Source organism: Leucopleurus acutus (genome assembly GCF_964270905.1).
Source record: "Leucopleurus acutus genome assembly, chromosome: 18".
Lineage (NCBI taxonomy): Eukaryota > Metazoa > Chordata > Mammalia > Artiodactyla > Delphinidae > Leucopleurus > Leucopleurus acutus.
In genome coordinates this window covers 11,504,261-11,521,117 of record NC_139160.1, presented here as the reverse complement: position 1 = coordinate 11,521,117, position 16,857 = coordinate 11,504,261, and the positions used below count along the sequence as shown (strand labels likewise).

Below are 16,857 nucleotides of genomic sequence, written 5' to 3'. Positions count from 1 at the left end.
GACTTCCAAGCTTAGACGCTAAGTAGCTTTGCAGTTCCCATTTTTTTATCCTCTTGGTGGGCAGACACCATGAAAAACATTGTGATGATCTTCCCAGACACAAAGAGAGAGAGGGCCAGCCAGTCCCCAGATGTTCCAGCCATCCTTGCTAAGGGACCAGACATGTGAATGAAGTCATCTTGAATCTTTCAGACCCAGAGAGGCTACCCGCTTGGACCTGACATGGATAAGAGACAAGTACCTGATGAGCCCCATTCTGATCGCAGAACTCTGAGAAAATAAATGGCTGTGTTTTTTTAAGCCACTAATTTTGGAGGGTGCTTTGTACATAGCAATAAATTATTAGAGTATGACTTGATCTGTCAGTTACTCCAAACTAGTCAACGTGGCTGGATATAATTGTGAGATCATGCAGAAGAATGAAAGCAGCAAAGCATCCAATGAATAAAGCACTGGAAATAACTGAACAGCCCTCAGTGCTAGTTCTGGCTCCCTCTTGACCTGCTGTGTGAATTTAGGCAAGCCACTTAATATCTGTGAACTTCCTTTAAGGAACAGGGATAATGATCTCTATCTCAGGGGACTGTTTTGAGGACTGCATCAAATGACCAAGAAAAAAGCATGCTTGAAAACTATTGAGAATTATTCAAGAAGAATGAACTCTTCTATTATAACTTGTAAGTGTGCTTCTATAGAGGTAGCTCCGGCACTAGCTTGCCCACTTAAAATAACAGCTCTTCTGTTTACTCTCTTCCCATTGACAGATTTCTGTTAACCAGCTTCTCTTTAAGGAAAGAGTCCAAGTAGTTTAAAATTTCCTAAATGAAAAATAGTGCAGAAAGGCACCAAATATTATTAAAGAAATGGCAAGATGAATATTAAAACAGGCATTTTGTGTCTGTAAATGTGATTTCTAGTTTATTTTAACAGCTATACTAAAACCCCATGGTACAGTTAATAGTATTATATGCGTCCCGTCAATAATAAGAAAATATCCTCTAACACAATTTCTAATTTACAAGCTTATGACAAGTTCAAGCTGCTGAGAAATTGGACTTGAAAGTATGTCTTAGAATGATAGAAGACCACTATTAACACTATCATAATTGTATACCAACTGCATCAAATTTGACATTTCAGTTTAATACAGTTTGCTGAGAGAGCATACCATTTTATGGCTGCCTAGTGAAATCAAATCCAACCCAGACGTTTTCACTTTTCTAATATAATTCACTGCAAGGTTTTAAAGCTGCCATCTCTCTTCTTCCTTTTTTCAAAAGATTGATGCCCTGGCATTCGTTGATTCCACAAGAGCTCATAATGGGTCAATGAGTCAGTGGTGAGCACCTCCATTAACTGTATTAATTTACACTATGTCACCTTAATGACATTTTGTCACAGCTCCCTTTTCTGACATCTACATAGCTATTCAAAAGTAATACAACAACTTTGGAAGGCATTAAGGAAAATTAGTATAAGAACTTCAGTAAGTTGAATGTCATTGTTACCAAGACTATGCTGGAGGAGAGAAATTAAAAAAATAAAGTAAAAACGAACTGGTCTGACTTAACTCGGGAGACCTCTCTCCTGAGAGATCACCAAGTCTTCTCTGCCCAGCTTGTACTCATTACCACAGGTAGAGACCGACGGTAACAAAGAAACGACAGAATAAAACCACCTACTCTGTCCTAGTTCTCCCTTATATGAGACCTTACCTAAGTTAGGAGATATTGCAGATGTACTTTTCTTCAGAAATATAAAAACATTTCTTTAAAATGATATATAAAATGTTTTAACAGCTTAGTGATAAGAAGTCAAGAGTTTAGGCTTTAAAACTGTATTACTCTTGTTAACACATTCTTCCCTGCTAAATCAGGTATTATTGTAGAGGGAAAAATACCGTACATGTTAATCAATACATTTAAACATGAATTTAGAAAATGTCAAGCATACAACCATCATTATTACCAAAAAACTTCTCTCTAACATTCCCTCAATGAGGAGCCCCGAATTCTGATGTTATAAAGGGAAAGAGTGATACATTTGGACACACACACACACACACACACACACACACACATACACAAAACCACAAAAATATAATTGAGATATAGCAAAGGTGAAAGACTGAGAAACCATACTTGCAATGCAACTTTCTGCAGTCAATTTCAGATCTTTCTCAAATCAATAGGAAAAAGACATATGATCCAACTGAAGAATGGGCAAAAGATATGAGCGAGTTTACAGGTCAATAATTATATGAAAAATGCTCAACTTCACTCATAATTAATGAAGTGCAAGCCAAAACAAAGCTGACTCCATTTTTCACTCACCAGATTAGCACAAGTTACACTGTTTATTATAAGAGTGATGGTCGGGGCAGGGGGCATGGGGAAGGTGGCATCCTCACATGATGCTGTGAAGGGAGTGAATGATCATCTTTGGGAATGAAGGTTTGGCAGTATCTTTCAAAATTAAAGATGTATATAGCCTTTGAGCCACCAGTCCCATTAACAGGAATTATCTTCACATATACACACAAAGTTCATCAAGATATCTGTGCAACGATTTACGGCAGCCTGTGTTTAACAATAACGATCAGAGAGAAAGACAAACCATCCATCAACAGAAGATTGCGTGTATAAATTATTGTATATGTAGGCAATGTGCAGGCTTCAAAAAGAAGGGGTCTACATGGAAAGGTACTCAAAGTGTATTATCATAGAATATAAAAGGTTCAGGGTGGTGGTGGGAGAGAACTGAAAATGAGAGCAATCCACGCAATGTCAGGCTGAGGAAGTGAGTGTCTTATGAACTAATTAAGTTCGGGGGTTGGAGGACGGTATCTGTTTGTATTAAGTACAGCTACCTGGGATAAAAAACTTAAAATGTCCTGAATTAGTGATAGCCACATTGGTCCTTGTCCTTGATGATGTGCCCCCAGGAGCCAAAGGAACACAAAGGGTAACAAAATATAAATGTTTCTGAAAAGTTTCAGAACAGGAAAACTGCTGGGAGAATTCTGGGAAAAGCCTGAATTCGGCTTTATGGGCACTGGTCCTCAGAGACTGACATGTAACTAGGGGAGATATCTGGTGATCGGAAGCATCAATAAAGCTCTCAGGATAGAAGGTAAAGCCTAAAACGCTACATCAATTAGGATGACTGGCTCATGTGTGTGGACTTGTGAGGGTGAACCTTTGAATTAAGTTGAAAAACCGAGTTCCTGCTTTGTGATGATGTCAAGAATGAACAGGCATTTTCACCTGAAAGAGTTTGATATAATATGGATACTGAATTGAGATATAAATAATCTTATATATGACAGGAAATCTTAAAATATAGATAAGAATATTTAATTCACATATAAAATATTTACTGAATGCCTTTTAAAGACACTGTGCTAATTCTAGAAGCCTATGGACTCCCCATTTTATGTCCAAAGTGTTATTAAGTAAGAAATGGACTCCCTTCTTGATTTCATTGGTTGTAAATCAGTTTAAATGGTGGTTTATGGATCTTTTAAAGTGGAATTTCTCAGTGAAATTATAAGTCTGTTCGGAGAAATATATGGGCCTTAAGAGTTTAATATAGCAAGAATGCATGTTACATTATCTTACTTCCAAATGTGAATACATTGTATGTATAAATTATATATGCAAACTTTGATGGCAACGAATAAGACACACAGATATGCTACACATTACTTGGATTCATTCCCTTTGTTTTCTGCTTTGAAAAAAAACTAAATAAAAGTTGTATTCATCTAGTTTCTTACAGTTCAGTAACACTGTAATTGTCTTTTAAAAATATTTGCAATAGATAAGCATAAATACGTAAATGACAATTTTGACTTTAATTCACTGTCTTTTGTTGGATTAAGACACTAAATGGAATGATACTATACTATTTGTATATTCAACAGCATGAGTGGCAGTGATGGGAAAAGTTTGAAGAAAAGAGGATTAAAATAAGAAACACATATACCTATGTAATAACCTGATCATATAGTCTTATTATCAGGAAAAAATGAGAAAAATGAGAGAGCAACTATATTTTAATGTTTTGAATACAACCATTTTTAAAAAAACAAAAGCCTATATAAATGAAAACCAAATCTTTCTATTTAACAATAGTTGAGTAGTACCAGCGGTAAAATGACTCCGCTCTCTGGCTGTTCCTGGATATTGTGCGTGTGCTGGTTTAAGCTAATGTGTATTGTTGCATAGCTTCCCCAGGCACAGCCAAGTGAAAGCTAAGGCTGTACAGAAAAGCCCCCATTTTAAATGGCTCTTGTCATTAATGCTTTATTAATTGCCCCAGGCTATGTAAACCCAAAGCTGGGCAAGCTATAACAATATGACACATTAAGGTCAAATCCAATTCCTGCTGTGTTTTATGGAATGGGCCAAATATTGAGTTAACAGCAGGAAAGGCAATTTCTTTCCAGCTCCTGATTGTTCGATCTAAATTAGATAGGAATTTTTTGAAATAACAAAAACACCTTAACTGAATAATATAAAAGAATCCTAATCGTTTTCTGTGGTGCTCAAAATTATTTCCTTTAGTTTCCTCTTAGGTTAGATATGCCACATAATTTTAAAATATGATGGAATAAAGCTGTGGAGTAAAATATCTTATACACCCACTTAAAAAAATAAACAAATCAAAACTTCAACATATTTTGAAATTAATATCAACAAATAAAAGGGCCTACCTTTACATCAGAAGTATCTCTCTGACTCGTTCTCCAAGACCTTGCAACGGACGAGAAGGTTCGATTAGGATGGTCAAATTTTCCATCATTTGCATTGAGGAAGAAGGTTGTGAAAGGTTCCTAAAGGAAAAAAAAAGTGAAGAATTTGACCCTTCTGAACACAACTGTCCTCTTTCCTTTGTAAAATATTTCGTTTTTTGAAACCCTTCTGAGGGGGAAATGGTGCAGGATCCTGGAAGGACACCCACACCCAGGAGTCAGGAGGTGCTGGTCTGAGCCAGTCTGGACCACTGAGTCACCTGTCACTCTTCAACCTCGGCAGGTCATTTTGCTTCTTGGCCTTCAGTCTTCTGATTTATAAAAGGATAGAGTTCTAGTGCTCTGGGATTTTATGATGAATGATTTTGCATAACTGTCAATATATAACTCAGATCTTCTTTCTCATTACTAAGGCCACACATAGTAACATTCCTAAGAAAATCTCTCCGACACTGTTCACCACAGTGTGAAATTAGGTAGGGAAGATCCATCTTAGGCTACCTGTGAAAGTCTCCTAAAGTTACCACATTATGGTCTGATGATCTTTTTAAAATGCAAATCCTTGATTAAAATCCTTCCATAGCTCTTCAGAGCTCTCTGGGAAAAGCCTAAACTACTTGATTTGTCTTAAGAGAACCTGAGTGATCTGGAACCTGCTTAACTCTTACCTCTCGCTATCCCCATCTTCACATGTTAAGGTCTTGCCACACTGGTCTCACTTCTCGTCCCTTGTATGTGCTGTTTCCTCTGCCTGGTATAAACTTATCCCTCTACCTCACCATCCTGACTTCGCTAAGTTCTTCTTATCCTTTAAGTCTAAGCCAAGACGTCATTTTCTCCCGAAAGGCTTTCCTTGATTTGCCAAGTTCTCCAGTGTGTTTAAATAGCAACAGATATTTTCTCAAAACACATCCCTGAAGCATTTGTCACATTGTTTTGTAACTGATTTTTAACTTGCCTATCTTCCCTACTACACAAATAGATTCCATATCTATCATATGCACTGTTTTATCTCCAACACTTAAAAGAACTCCTGGTACACCCAAGTTGCTCAATGTATAATCTGTTGAAGGAAAGAATGAAATGAAGTTAACACAAATAAGACTAGATAAACTCTAGTCCTTCTATTCAATAGTATTCTGTAACTATTACCTTATCAAAGCTTGGTGTCTGTCATCAAGGACATGTTCCCATAGCAGGAAACCTAGGAATAACTTTATCACAAGGTCCTAATGTATTTAATTTTAATGCTTTTTCTAGAGTTTTTATGATAGGAGAGAGGCATTATTTCTGATGTCATTAAACTTGCTTCCAAATTTAAAAGGATTAAATAACATTCATTCTTACTAAGGATTTCTTAGGAAATTTCAAATATAACAAAGATGAGTATATAGTTACTTTCCTATGGTTCAATCCTTTTCTTTTAAGACTAGGATAAATGACATGTCACTCCTAGGTTCAATAATGCTAAGAACTATTCCCTAAATATTGTTTTTTTTTCTTTAATATATAATTTCTGTTCATTCTTTTATATCCATAAAACATTACTTTGTTTCTTTAAACTCCTCTTTTTGCCACTAGTCATAAGGTCCAGTTGTCAGGCAACAGCTATAAATATTCATATTCCTCAGTATGTTCCTGAAATTTAGTGTGGCTAGATGACATCAATTTTATGTTTATAATGTATCACCAAGTCTCAAGTTTAGTATTGAATGACAGAAAACTATCGTGAAAGAGATAAGATGAAGAATGATATAACACTATATAGGTAAGTGGGGTATTACTGACTTACCTGAAAATCAAATATGCATCCAGTAAGTCCATATTGCTGTTTAAGATTTTAAGCGACTTGAGAGACAAATAGATGTCACCAAAATTAAGTTAGGAAAAAAAAAATTAACTCCCTATTAAACTGAAGGTAGTCAAGGCCATATATCTTATCACTAAATTAAAGTAGGGATATAAAAATTCTAGAAGTAGCAACAGTAAATCGAATGAAATATGACAGATCTAAGTTTGAGTCTTGGTGGAACCATTTACTTCTCTTAGGCACCTACTTAACCCCACCCACGTAAGTAGCGGTGTGAAGTAACTGTATCTCAGTTCTTTCATCTGTGTTAGTTGGGAATGACAATACCTTGTGGGTAATTAAGATTAAATAATATTGAGAAAGCTTGAAGTATCTTAGCTGACACAGAGTGATGAAGATGACTACCAGCTTCATGCACTGTGTCAAGTACTCACTGCTGGGCTCCACCCTGACTGCCAGTTCCCTAGACACTGACCAGACTCTCAGTTCCTTAGGCCTAATTCATCCCTCTATTCTTAGAACCAAGCAAGTGCTTGGTTCATAGTTAGTGTTTAATTAATGTTTTTCAAACTCATCTAAACATACAAGGTACTGTTGGGAGAAGGGGGTGGGGTATGGCTGGATAAGAGTAAGATGTAGTTTTTCTTGTCAGTTCTTAACCACTAGTTTGACCATAAAGTTGCATCTTCAGAATCCACTTCTTCATTATGCTAGGATGCTGATGTAAGGTATTTATTTTTTTCTTTGTAGGCAGTAGGCAGAGAATAATTTAGAGGGATCAGACTTGTCTTCGTGATTTTTAACCTACTAAATACATGTGAGTGAAGACCTGTTTATACATGTGAAGTCTTACTTCTTATCATCAACCACTAAAAGCTGATCTCTACCCCAGCCTAAATTATAAAATCCTTCCTTACTTTTCAACCCTTAACGAAGGCATGCCAAGAATAGTGCAGATGGGCACAGTGAAAATAAATCTGAAATTGAAGAATTATTATCTCTGGTTGTGAAGTTCATGAGTCTGGTGGCACCTAAAAGTGGAGAATATTGAAGAATTCCACATTTCACTGTCCTACGTAGCCTTTATAAAGATCTGATTAACAACTGTTTGAGGGTCACATACTAGTCTACTGACATTTATTCTCATTATTCCTGAAGGCCTCCCGTTGCTACAGTGGTAGAGCACTAACAGACATGGATAACCTATTTGTTTGTAAGTGGGGATTGATCTTCAAGCTCTGATTACTGTGGAGATTACCTTTTACCGTGTGTTTCTCTATTACCTTCAAGGCATAGTGCAAGGACTTTCTTTTTCATTTGACTCGTGCCTGACTAACACAGAGGATCAAGAGCTGTATTAAATTTAAGAAACTTCTGTATTTATTCACCTGACACATGTTGATCAAACCATGTTCTATATGTATATCACCATATTAGATATGTTATCATTCTACTAGAAAAGCTTTTGGCTTGGGAGATAAGACGGACAAATAAATAAATGTTAAACAGAAATTAAAATACTTGGGCTTTAAAAACTTCAGCTTTAAAAAAAAGAAAACAAAACTTCAGGTTTGGTCCGCTAATACAATATAAATGGCTGATGGCAGACTTCCTTCTCCTGATTACATCTACCCCAACCTTCCAACACTTTCTCAGGGCCAGAACATCAAACTAACCTGTCCTGCATGGGAAGTACCTGTCCTACTGAATTCTGTCATAACCTTTAATCCCTGCAAGGACACTAACAACCTGTCCTGCCTTCCAATGATCACAGACAATTCACCCTTCCTGGGCAATAGAACTCTGTGCCTCTGCCCCTCTTCCCTTTAGACAACTCCTTTATTCTTTTGTCTTCTATGACTTTGCTCAGTCATCTCATAAGGATCTTTTCTTACATCCCCCTCCCCTTTTAGTTTTCTTCTTTTCCTTCTCTTCATTTCATTTGAAACAAACCCCATCCCTGGGTAATAGTCAGTGCTTGTGACATAACTCTGTCAAAGAAAAGATGTATACTTTGAAGTTACATAAAGCATAATAAAGACCAAAGGGAAGGGAACTGAAGTTACTGAGCACCTTTCTGTGTTTGGAACTGTATTATCTCAGTTAACTAACGCAATTCTCAGTATCGTCCTTCAAGTAGATGTAATCGCATTCTAGGAAATGGAGGAACCATTATTTCTACTGTACTTTGGCTAACTTCACAAGTTTATTTTCTCCCATCGCTTTCAAAAGAAATGAGAAATATCTTTTAGAATCTTCAGAAACTTATGCGCCTACCATACACCAGTCTCTTCGTTAAGAATCCCTCATCTTCCTCTAAGTATATATGCATTGTCTGTAAGTATCAAGGGAAACACAATGACAATATTTTATTCAGTAGCATTACCTTTTGGTACTGGCATAAGTGTTTCTACTATTTTATCACTACAAATATATACTGTTAAAGATATATTATGGTTTAAACAGGCTCTTGGGTAGGCTTTCAAAGCAACCCATAATTTATAAAGTAAATCCCAAATTCTAAACAACTGATTTATAAATTAACTTTTGTTGTACAACCTATTTAACTTCCTAAGAATTATAATTAAATGTTTGACAAGTGAGTTTTGAATAGGTAGGTTGAATATACTGAATTTGGAAGGTGAATTCCAAAGTAATTCAGAATTACTTCTGTGTATATGCTATATATTCAAGGTAAGATTTAAAGTAAAAACATTCCAAGTAAAATGTGTCCTATTATACTAGTTAACAACTGAACAAACTCCAAAATTCTATAATAGTTTATTCTATAATAGTTTATTCATCATTTGTCCAACAGCAGCTAGCAAAGAAACAGCTTTTTCAGAATCTTGTAGTTTAGACAAGTGACTTCACTGGTAGTGTGTCTAAAATAATATTTTTAATTTGAAGTAATGAGGTAGGGACTTCCCTGGTGGTGCAGTGGTTAAGAATCCACCTGCCAATGCAGGGGACATGGGTTTGAGACCTGGGCAGGGAAGATCCCACATGCCGCAGAGCAACTAAGCCTGTGCGCCATAACTACTGAGCCTGCACTCTAGAACCCTCAAGCCACAACTACTGAGCCCACGCACCGCAACTGCTGAAGCCTGCACGCCTAGAGCCCGTGCTCCACAACAAGAGAAGCCACCGCCATGAGAAGCTCACACACTGCAACAAAGAGTAGCCCCCGCTCGCCGCAACTAGACAAAGCCCACGTGCAGCAACGAAGACCCAACGCAGCCAAAAATAAATAAATAAATATATATATATATATATATATATAATAAAAAAATAATGAGGTATGTAGTTAATTAGCATTTAAAAGCAATTATTATCATTGTCATACTAAACATATTGACTGAAACTAATGAGTTTAATGACTGGGTCTAAAAGGCTTGAAAGGTAAAGGGCAGATACTTATTTTAATCTGTATTTTGTTTTTATGAACAAATTCTTAGTGACACAAATTTTAATGCATTTTCTACTTCATAAACTCCTTGGGATTGGAGTGAGGGAATCACAATTCCCTGGGCCATTAGATTAAACACTTAGTAAACTCTTAGACTGTGATACTTCTATTTATAACAGCACAACTTAAGATGTGTTGGCTAAATGAGTCCCCATAAAAGCAATCTTATAGATCTCTTTTGCCAATGCAGTAGCCACAGGCCACATGTGACTACTGAGTACTTAAAATATGGCTAGTTCAAGTTGAATGTGCTATAAATATAAAATACATTCTGGATTTCAAAGAATACCAAAACAATGTAAAATATCTCATTAATAATTTTTATATTGGTTACATGTTGAAACTATAACATTTTGGATATACTGGGCTAACAAATGTATTTATTGAATTAATCTCACCTGTTTCTTTTTACTCTTAAATATGGCTACTAGAAAATTTAAATTACATATATAAGTGGCTTGCATTACGTTTCTACCATGCAGCACAACTATAGACAGTACTAAAAGGGCATGTGTAGCATAAATAGGGATAGCATGTCTGCCATACCCTTGCAGAGATTCAAATTTGTATTCCATTTCACTGGAATAAGAAATCAATTTAGGGATGAATTATTATTTGATAAAATGTTTAGTTTATCAGGGATAGAAGAGTGTTAAATCAGGCTGGTGATAATAAGTATTTTTATGAACTCACACTTAAATTCTTATAAATCTGACTTCAGACTAATTTGATTATACAACAGCCATTGAATACCATTTTATATATTTCAAAATACAATTTTATATATATATATATGTATAATATACTCATATAATTCTCAAAACAACCCACTTGATAATGTTTTTTTTAATCCCAAAAATACCCAAGAAAAGTGTCTTACTCCTCCCATGGTGGAGGTTCATTATAGTAATGGTTGTTTCTTGCTTTTCGTTTTCTTGTTTGATTATTTGTGAGCCCATATAGAATATGAACATATTTTACGTCCACTGTAAAGGACATCAACCGTTTGAGATCTTGACTGGTAAATTTTTGTGTTTCTGTATTTAGTTTTGACTTGTGGCTGAAACTGCAGGATAGAAGCTACAAAGTTCTCTCTATATACATGTGTCTGTAATTCAGAAGAGCCTTTACTTCTTGCATGAGTGTGAAGTATTTTCTTACACCCGGGGAGTATTAATAAATTATTACAACCCATAAACTAAAGGTGTGCTGATTGGTTTATAGTGGTAAACATGCAGTTATATAAATCTAATATCTCCCCCAAATTAACAGAAAATAAAGAAATAGAACTTCTTATACTCAAAAAGTGTTAGAGTTAAAAAATATTTCTTAAGCAACTGCTAGCTCAGAAACATTTTTATAAAAGGATACAAGTTCACATAGTTAAGGTGAATTTTTCAACAAATTAGACTAACAATTTTGGTCTAAAAAAGAAAGTTTTATGTCTTTTCCTTTAGTTTATAATTACACAGTGTATTTTTAAAATAAGATTTGAGTTTGTTTTCTTACAGAATAGTTAATCTAAACTTCTTTATTTCTTATGCTGGTTCAGGATTATGAAAAATATAAAATATGTGTTCAGTTAAACTGAAGCCTAATTCTGACAAACTTTTTTTTTGATAACAGTAATTATTTGTAGTATATCATCTATCAGTGATTTACAAGTTACTTAAAACATACGCATACTATATATTTATAATAAGTTCAGTTTCTCCCCATCATGGAGAGGATGCTTGAGGAAGACCTCCAAACCAAATTGTCATTCAGGCAGTGGGAAAAAATACCTTTGAAAATAGGAGATGCATTCCTGTGTATGCAACAGAATGGTCTGAAGTATGTTTTGGTAAGAGGAGAAAACTTTATTGATTGCATTGACTTAGAGGTTTGACTTAGCATTCTGTAATACTCCTCAGTCACTTATAGTTTTTAAAAAGTCAGACCATCTGACTCCAGTAATTGGTCTTAACTAGACTAGATTAGAGAAGGCAAGACTAAAGGCAGAGAGATTTGCTAAGAGCTTTTGCAATGATCTAGATGAGAAATAACGGGAACCTGAACTAAGAAGTGCTGGACTCGATAGAGAAAAGGAGATAGACTGCAGTTGGTAGAACTTATCAGATGTGATGTCAGATTGGATGTAAGGGTTGATAAAATAGAGAAAATATCTAGATTGGGTAACTGGGTGCAAGATCATGCCGATTGTTTAGATAAGAAATCAGTAGGCACCCCGGCAGGTTTATGAGGGAGATGAGGAGTTCATTTTTGGAAATGGTGTTTATGGTATTGTGAGGTGATCAGGTAGAAAAATCCAGTAGCATACAGAAATAAGTAAATATATTTATATATTAGAAATATAGGTCAGGAGCCCAAGAGAAATGTCTGCAATGAAGACAGAGCTGGAAGTCACTAGCTTATAACTGAATGATGTAGTCCAGATAAAGTATGTAGAAATATCCTGGGGAATAGAAATATGGAGAAAAAGAAATCTGAGCGTGAGACTGGGCAGGACAGTTAGGATGACAGGAGGGAAACCAGAAGAGCATATTGTCAGAGGAGCCATGAGAGGAAGGAATTTCAGGTAGGAGGAAGTGAGCAATGGTGCCAAATGCTTCAGCTATATCATGAAGCTCTGCCACATAACCCGTGACCTCCACAGGGACAATTCAGTAAAGTGATGGGTGTGGAACCTAAATCAAGCAGGCTACAGACTGAATGGCATTTGACTACACAGGGGTAGACATGGAAAGTCACTGCAGAGTGGGTAGGGGCTGGAAGGAAGTATGTACGTATATATGTAGGTATGTATGCATGTATGTATTTTAAAAATTGCAGAGACCTGAATATATTTACGTCTTAGGAGAAAGAGAAAGTAGTCTTCAAAACATGTAGAAAACTGTTTTTAAAATATGCTACCCCAGAAGCAAGATTGGGAAGGCTGGGGAGAGTGCCAGCCTGTAACCATCAGTGAGAAAGGAAACAGTGGGTGTTAAGGATGCACTCAGGAGTTTGGTACCTTTTATAAATGGTTTACGTTTAAGAAACTCACAATAATCTATCTTTCTAACCCAATTTTGCAAATAAGGCAACTCATTAACAGAAAGGATTCAAGTTTTTTTTTTTTTTTTGATACCAACCTAAACATTTTGGTTATAATTATTTAATTTATTTATTTATCCTATTGCTTTCAGATAGTGTCTTATTCTTCCTTATATTTTATTCATACAGAGTTTTGTTTGGCTTATATACTTAATAAATTACATGTTTTATTTATTTATTTGTTTATTTTGTGGTACGCGGGCCTCTCACTGTTGTGGCCTCTCCCGTTGCAGAGCACAGGCTCCAGACGCGCAGGCTCAGCGGCCATGGCTCACGGGCCCAGCCGCTCTGCGGCATGTGGGATCTTCCCGGACCGGGGCACGAACCCGCGTCCCCTGCATCGGCAGGCGGACTCTCAACCACTGCGCCACCAGGGAAGCCCAAGGATTCAAGTTTTGCTAGAGTTTGGAATCTCTACTTCACTGGTCTCTAATCTTTGTTTCAAACAAATAAATAAATTTGATTTTTATTTAATTTCCTTATGTTAAGTACTTCGAGATATTAAAGGCAAACTGTAACTTAATGAAGGCACTCACAATTCGAACAAGCCAGGATAAGGTGGATGTTGCCGTTGAATAATGTGTGTTATAATGGTAGGGAGGACTTTGATCATCTTCCCATGTCTCGTAACGCTCTGCGTAAAACACAGCTCTCTTTGGGTTCAAAGCACCAATCGGCTATAAAGAGAGAAAAAGAAGCATTGTGTTTAATACAGTCATAGTAGATATTCAATACTATAACTCTTTACCTGAAAGTATTTACTGTGAATTCATTTTAACCATAGAATATAAATAAATTATTTTGTATCTATTTTTACCAAATTTGATTTTGATATTTGATTTTGATAATCACCACACTTGCTAAAATTCATTCAAGAAGATGATTTATGTATGCAAGGTTTCTAGGTTTTATTAAAAGTTTCCATGAACTAGATTACCAGAGATAATTCAGTTTAAATTGTTAAGGCAAAGCCAGTATTTTGATGTTATTTTGCCTACTTAACCACAACCATAGTGAACATTTAGCTTGATCATAGGAAATCCAGTGAGGAGAAAGTGTAGCAGTTGACCATGTGAAAACCATATTAGAGAAACCTTGTCTTAATAGGCTGTCACCCAGAGTGTGAAGGACAATAGTCACTTATATGGAAACCCTGTTGGAATGTTAGTCCCATTCTATTATTATACAGATGGGACAAGTATCCTTTCTACTGAGTTCAACTGCAAATCTAAGGCTGATGGAAATAATCCAGACAATTCAGATTCCCTGGAAAGCATTTTGTTAAGGCCACGAACACTTGTCTTATCTACACCACCACACTACCGATTATAATGTTAATCCCTACAGTGGAGCACATGGTAAAATGCTCAAGATACTATACATATTTTTTTCAACAAAGCATGTGTTAGTTTGATCATTGTCTCAAACTTCCTAGCACACCTAATCATTAAGATTTTCCAGCATATAGTCCTCACAATTTCAAATAGCAAACTGGCTTAGCTTAAGCTTTTGCCTGATTTTGGTTTAATGGAATATGGAATCCATTAATATGATACCTAGTAGCTACATTATTTCATTTTAGATTGCATACTATAAAAAATAAGTGTTTCTTAGAAAACAAAAGATGAATACTAAGTAAAATATATAATTCCTCTATTTCAAAATTTAATATTACTAGTTAACTATGAAGTTCCCCCCAAGGCTTAATTTTAACAAGGAAGTAGTAGAAAATTAGTGTTTTGATGGTGGTGTGGGAAGACACCGAGTTAGCGTCTCCCCACAGCTAGGGCGCCCGCTGGCCACTGGTGGGGGACCCTGATGCCCAAGGAGACAGGAGGAACCCCCAAGTGAACCAGTAGGACGTGGGGGGACTGAGAGGGGAGGAGAAGTGGAGGCCAGACAGGATTGGCGCCACTGAGGCTGGGGAGATCAGGAGAGGCAAGCGGGAGGGACCCTCTGGGAGGAGCGGGAGAGGAGCAGAGGGTGATTGCCTGGCCCACTTGGGCCAGGGAGCCTGCTGAGTTCCCAGGCTGGTACCTCCCCCCCCCGCCCGCCCCGCACCAAAGCCCCCTTGAGGCTGCGTGGGTCCTGGGGGCATAGGACGGAGGTGTGAGAGATCAGGAGAGGCAGGCGGGAGGGGCCCTCCGGGAGGAACAGGAGAGGAGAGGAGGGCATTAGCCTTACCCACTTGAGACCAGGAAGCCTGCTGGGCTCCCAGGTGAGGTGCCCCTGCCCTCTGAGACCAGGGGTAGGGGGCACGACTGGGCCCCTTCTGTTCCTTGAGCCTAAGCCCCACCCAACACAGCCCCCAGGACCTTTTCCAGCCCCATGGGTCCTAAGCATAGGCCCTGCCCACCACCCAAACATCACCCTTGCTTCGGCCCTGCCCTCCACAGCCAAGGTCTTTCCCCCCCTTTTTTTTCTTTTCTTTTTATTCCTTTTCTGTCCTCCTCTTTTTTACCACTCTGGTACTGATGTACCTTCCGGTTGTTGATTCATCTATATTTTTATTTTTATATTCTTTCTAACATATCTGTTAGTTTCCTAGTCTAATTTTATTTTTTACTTTGTTATTGTTCTCTTTTTTTTTTGTCACCCCATGCAGCTTGCGGGATCTTGGTTCACGAGCTGGGAGTCGGGCCGAAGCTCCTGCGGTGGGAGCTCTGAGTCCGAACCACTGGACTAACAGAGAACCTCAGAACCCAGGGAATATTCATCAGAGTGAGCTCTCACGGAGATCCTCATTTCAGCACCAAGAGCCAGCTCTACCCAACAGCCTACAAACTCCAGTGTTGGAAGCCTCAGGCCAAACAACCAGTAAGACAGGAACACAAGCCCACTCATAAAAAGAGTAAAAAATAAAAGGGAGAGAGAGACAGCAAAAAAATATGTCACAGATGAAGGAGCAAGGTAAAAACCTACAAGATGAAATAAATGAAGAGGAAATAGGCAATCTTCCAGAAAAAGAATTCAGAGTAATGATAGTAAAGATGATCCAGAATCTCAGAAACAGAATGGAGGCACGGATTGAGAAAATACAAGAAATGTTTAACAAAGATCTAGGAGAACTAAAGAACAAACAGAGATGAACAACACAATAACTGAAATGAAAAATATACTAAAAGGAATCAATAACAGAATAACTGAGGCAGAAGAACAAATAAGCGAGCTGGAAGACAAAATGGTGGAAATAACTGCCAAGGAGCAGAATAAAGAAAAAAGAATGAAAAGAATTGAAGACAATCTCAGAGATCTCTGGGACAACACTAAACGCACCAACATTCGAATTACGGGGATCTCAGAAGAAGAAGAAGAAAGGGTCTGAGAAAACAGATGAAGAGATTATAGTTGAAAACTTCCCTAACATGGGAAAGGAAACAGTCACCCAAGTCCAGGAAGCATAGAAAGTCCCATATAGGATAAACCCTAGGAAAAACACACCAAGACACATATTAATCAAACTAATCAAACTAACAAAAATTGAATTCAGAGAAAAAATATTAAAAGCAGCAAGGAAAAACCAAAAAATAATATACAAAGAAATCCCCATAAGGTTATCAGCTGATTTTTCAGCAGAAACTCTGCAGGCCAGAAGGGAGTGGCAGGATATACTTGAGGTGATAAAACAGAAAAACCTACAACCAAGATTACTCTACCCAGCAAGGATCTCATTCAGATTTGACAGCGAAATCAAAAGCTTTTCAGACAAGCAAAAGCTAAGAGAAT

At 37.1% G+C, this 16,857-nt stretch overlaps 1 protein-coding gene across 3 annotated transcripts in view; it reads right to left on the bottom strand.

Annotated features, from left to right (window-relative positions):
- Window positions 1–16,857, bottom strand: part of NBEA (neurobeachin) — a gene marked incomplete at its 5' end in the record, with an annotated part of 627,381 nt that overhangs the window by 64,524 nt on the left and 546,000 nt on the right. For all 3 annotated transcript variants that reach the window (XM_082859302.1, XM_082859301.1, XM_082859303.1), the window contains 2 exons: window positions 4,718–4,837; window positions 13,668–13,808. In XM_082859302.1, the coding sequence (XP_082715428.1) occupies window positions 4,718–4,837; window positions 13,668–13,808 (261 nt within the window). The remainder of the gene's footprint in view (window positions 1–4,717; window positions 4,838–13,667; window positions 13,809–16,857) is intronic.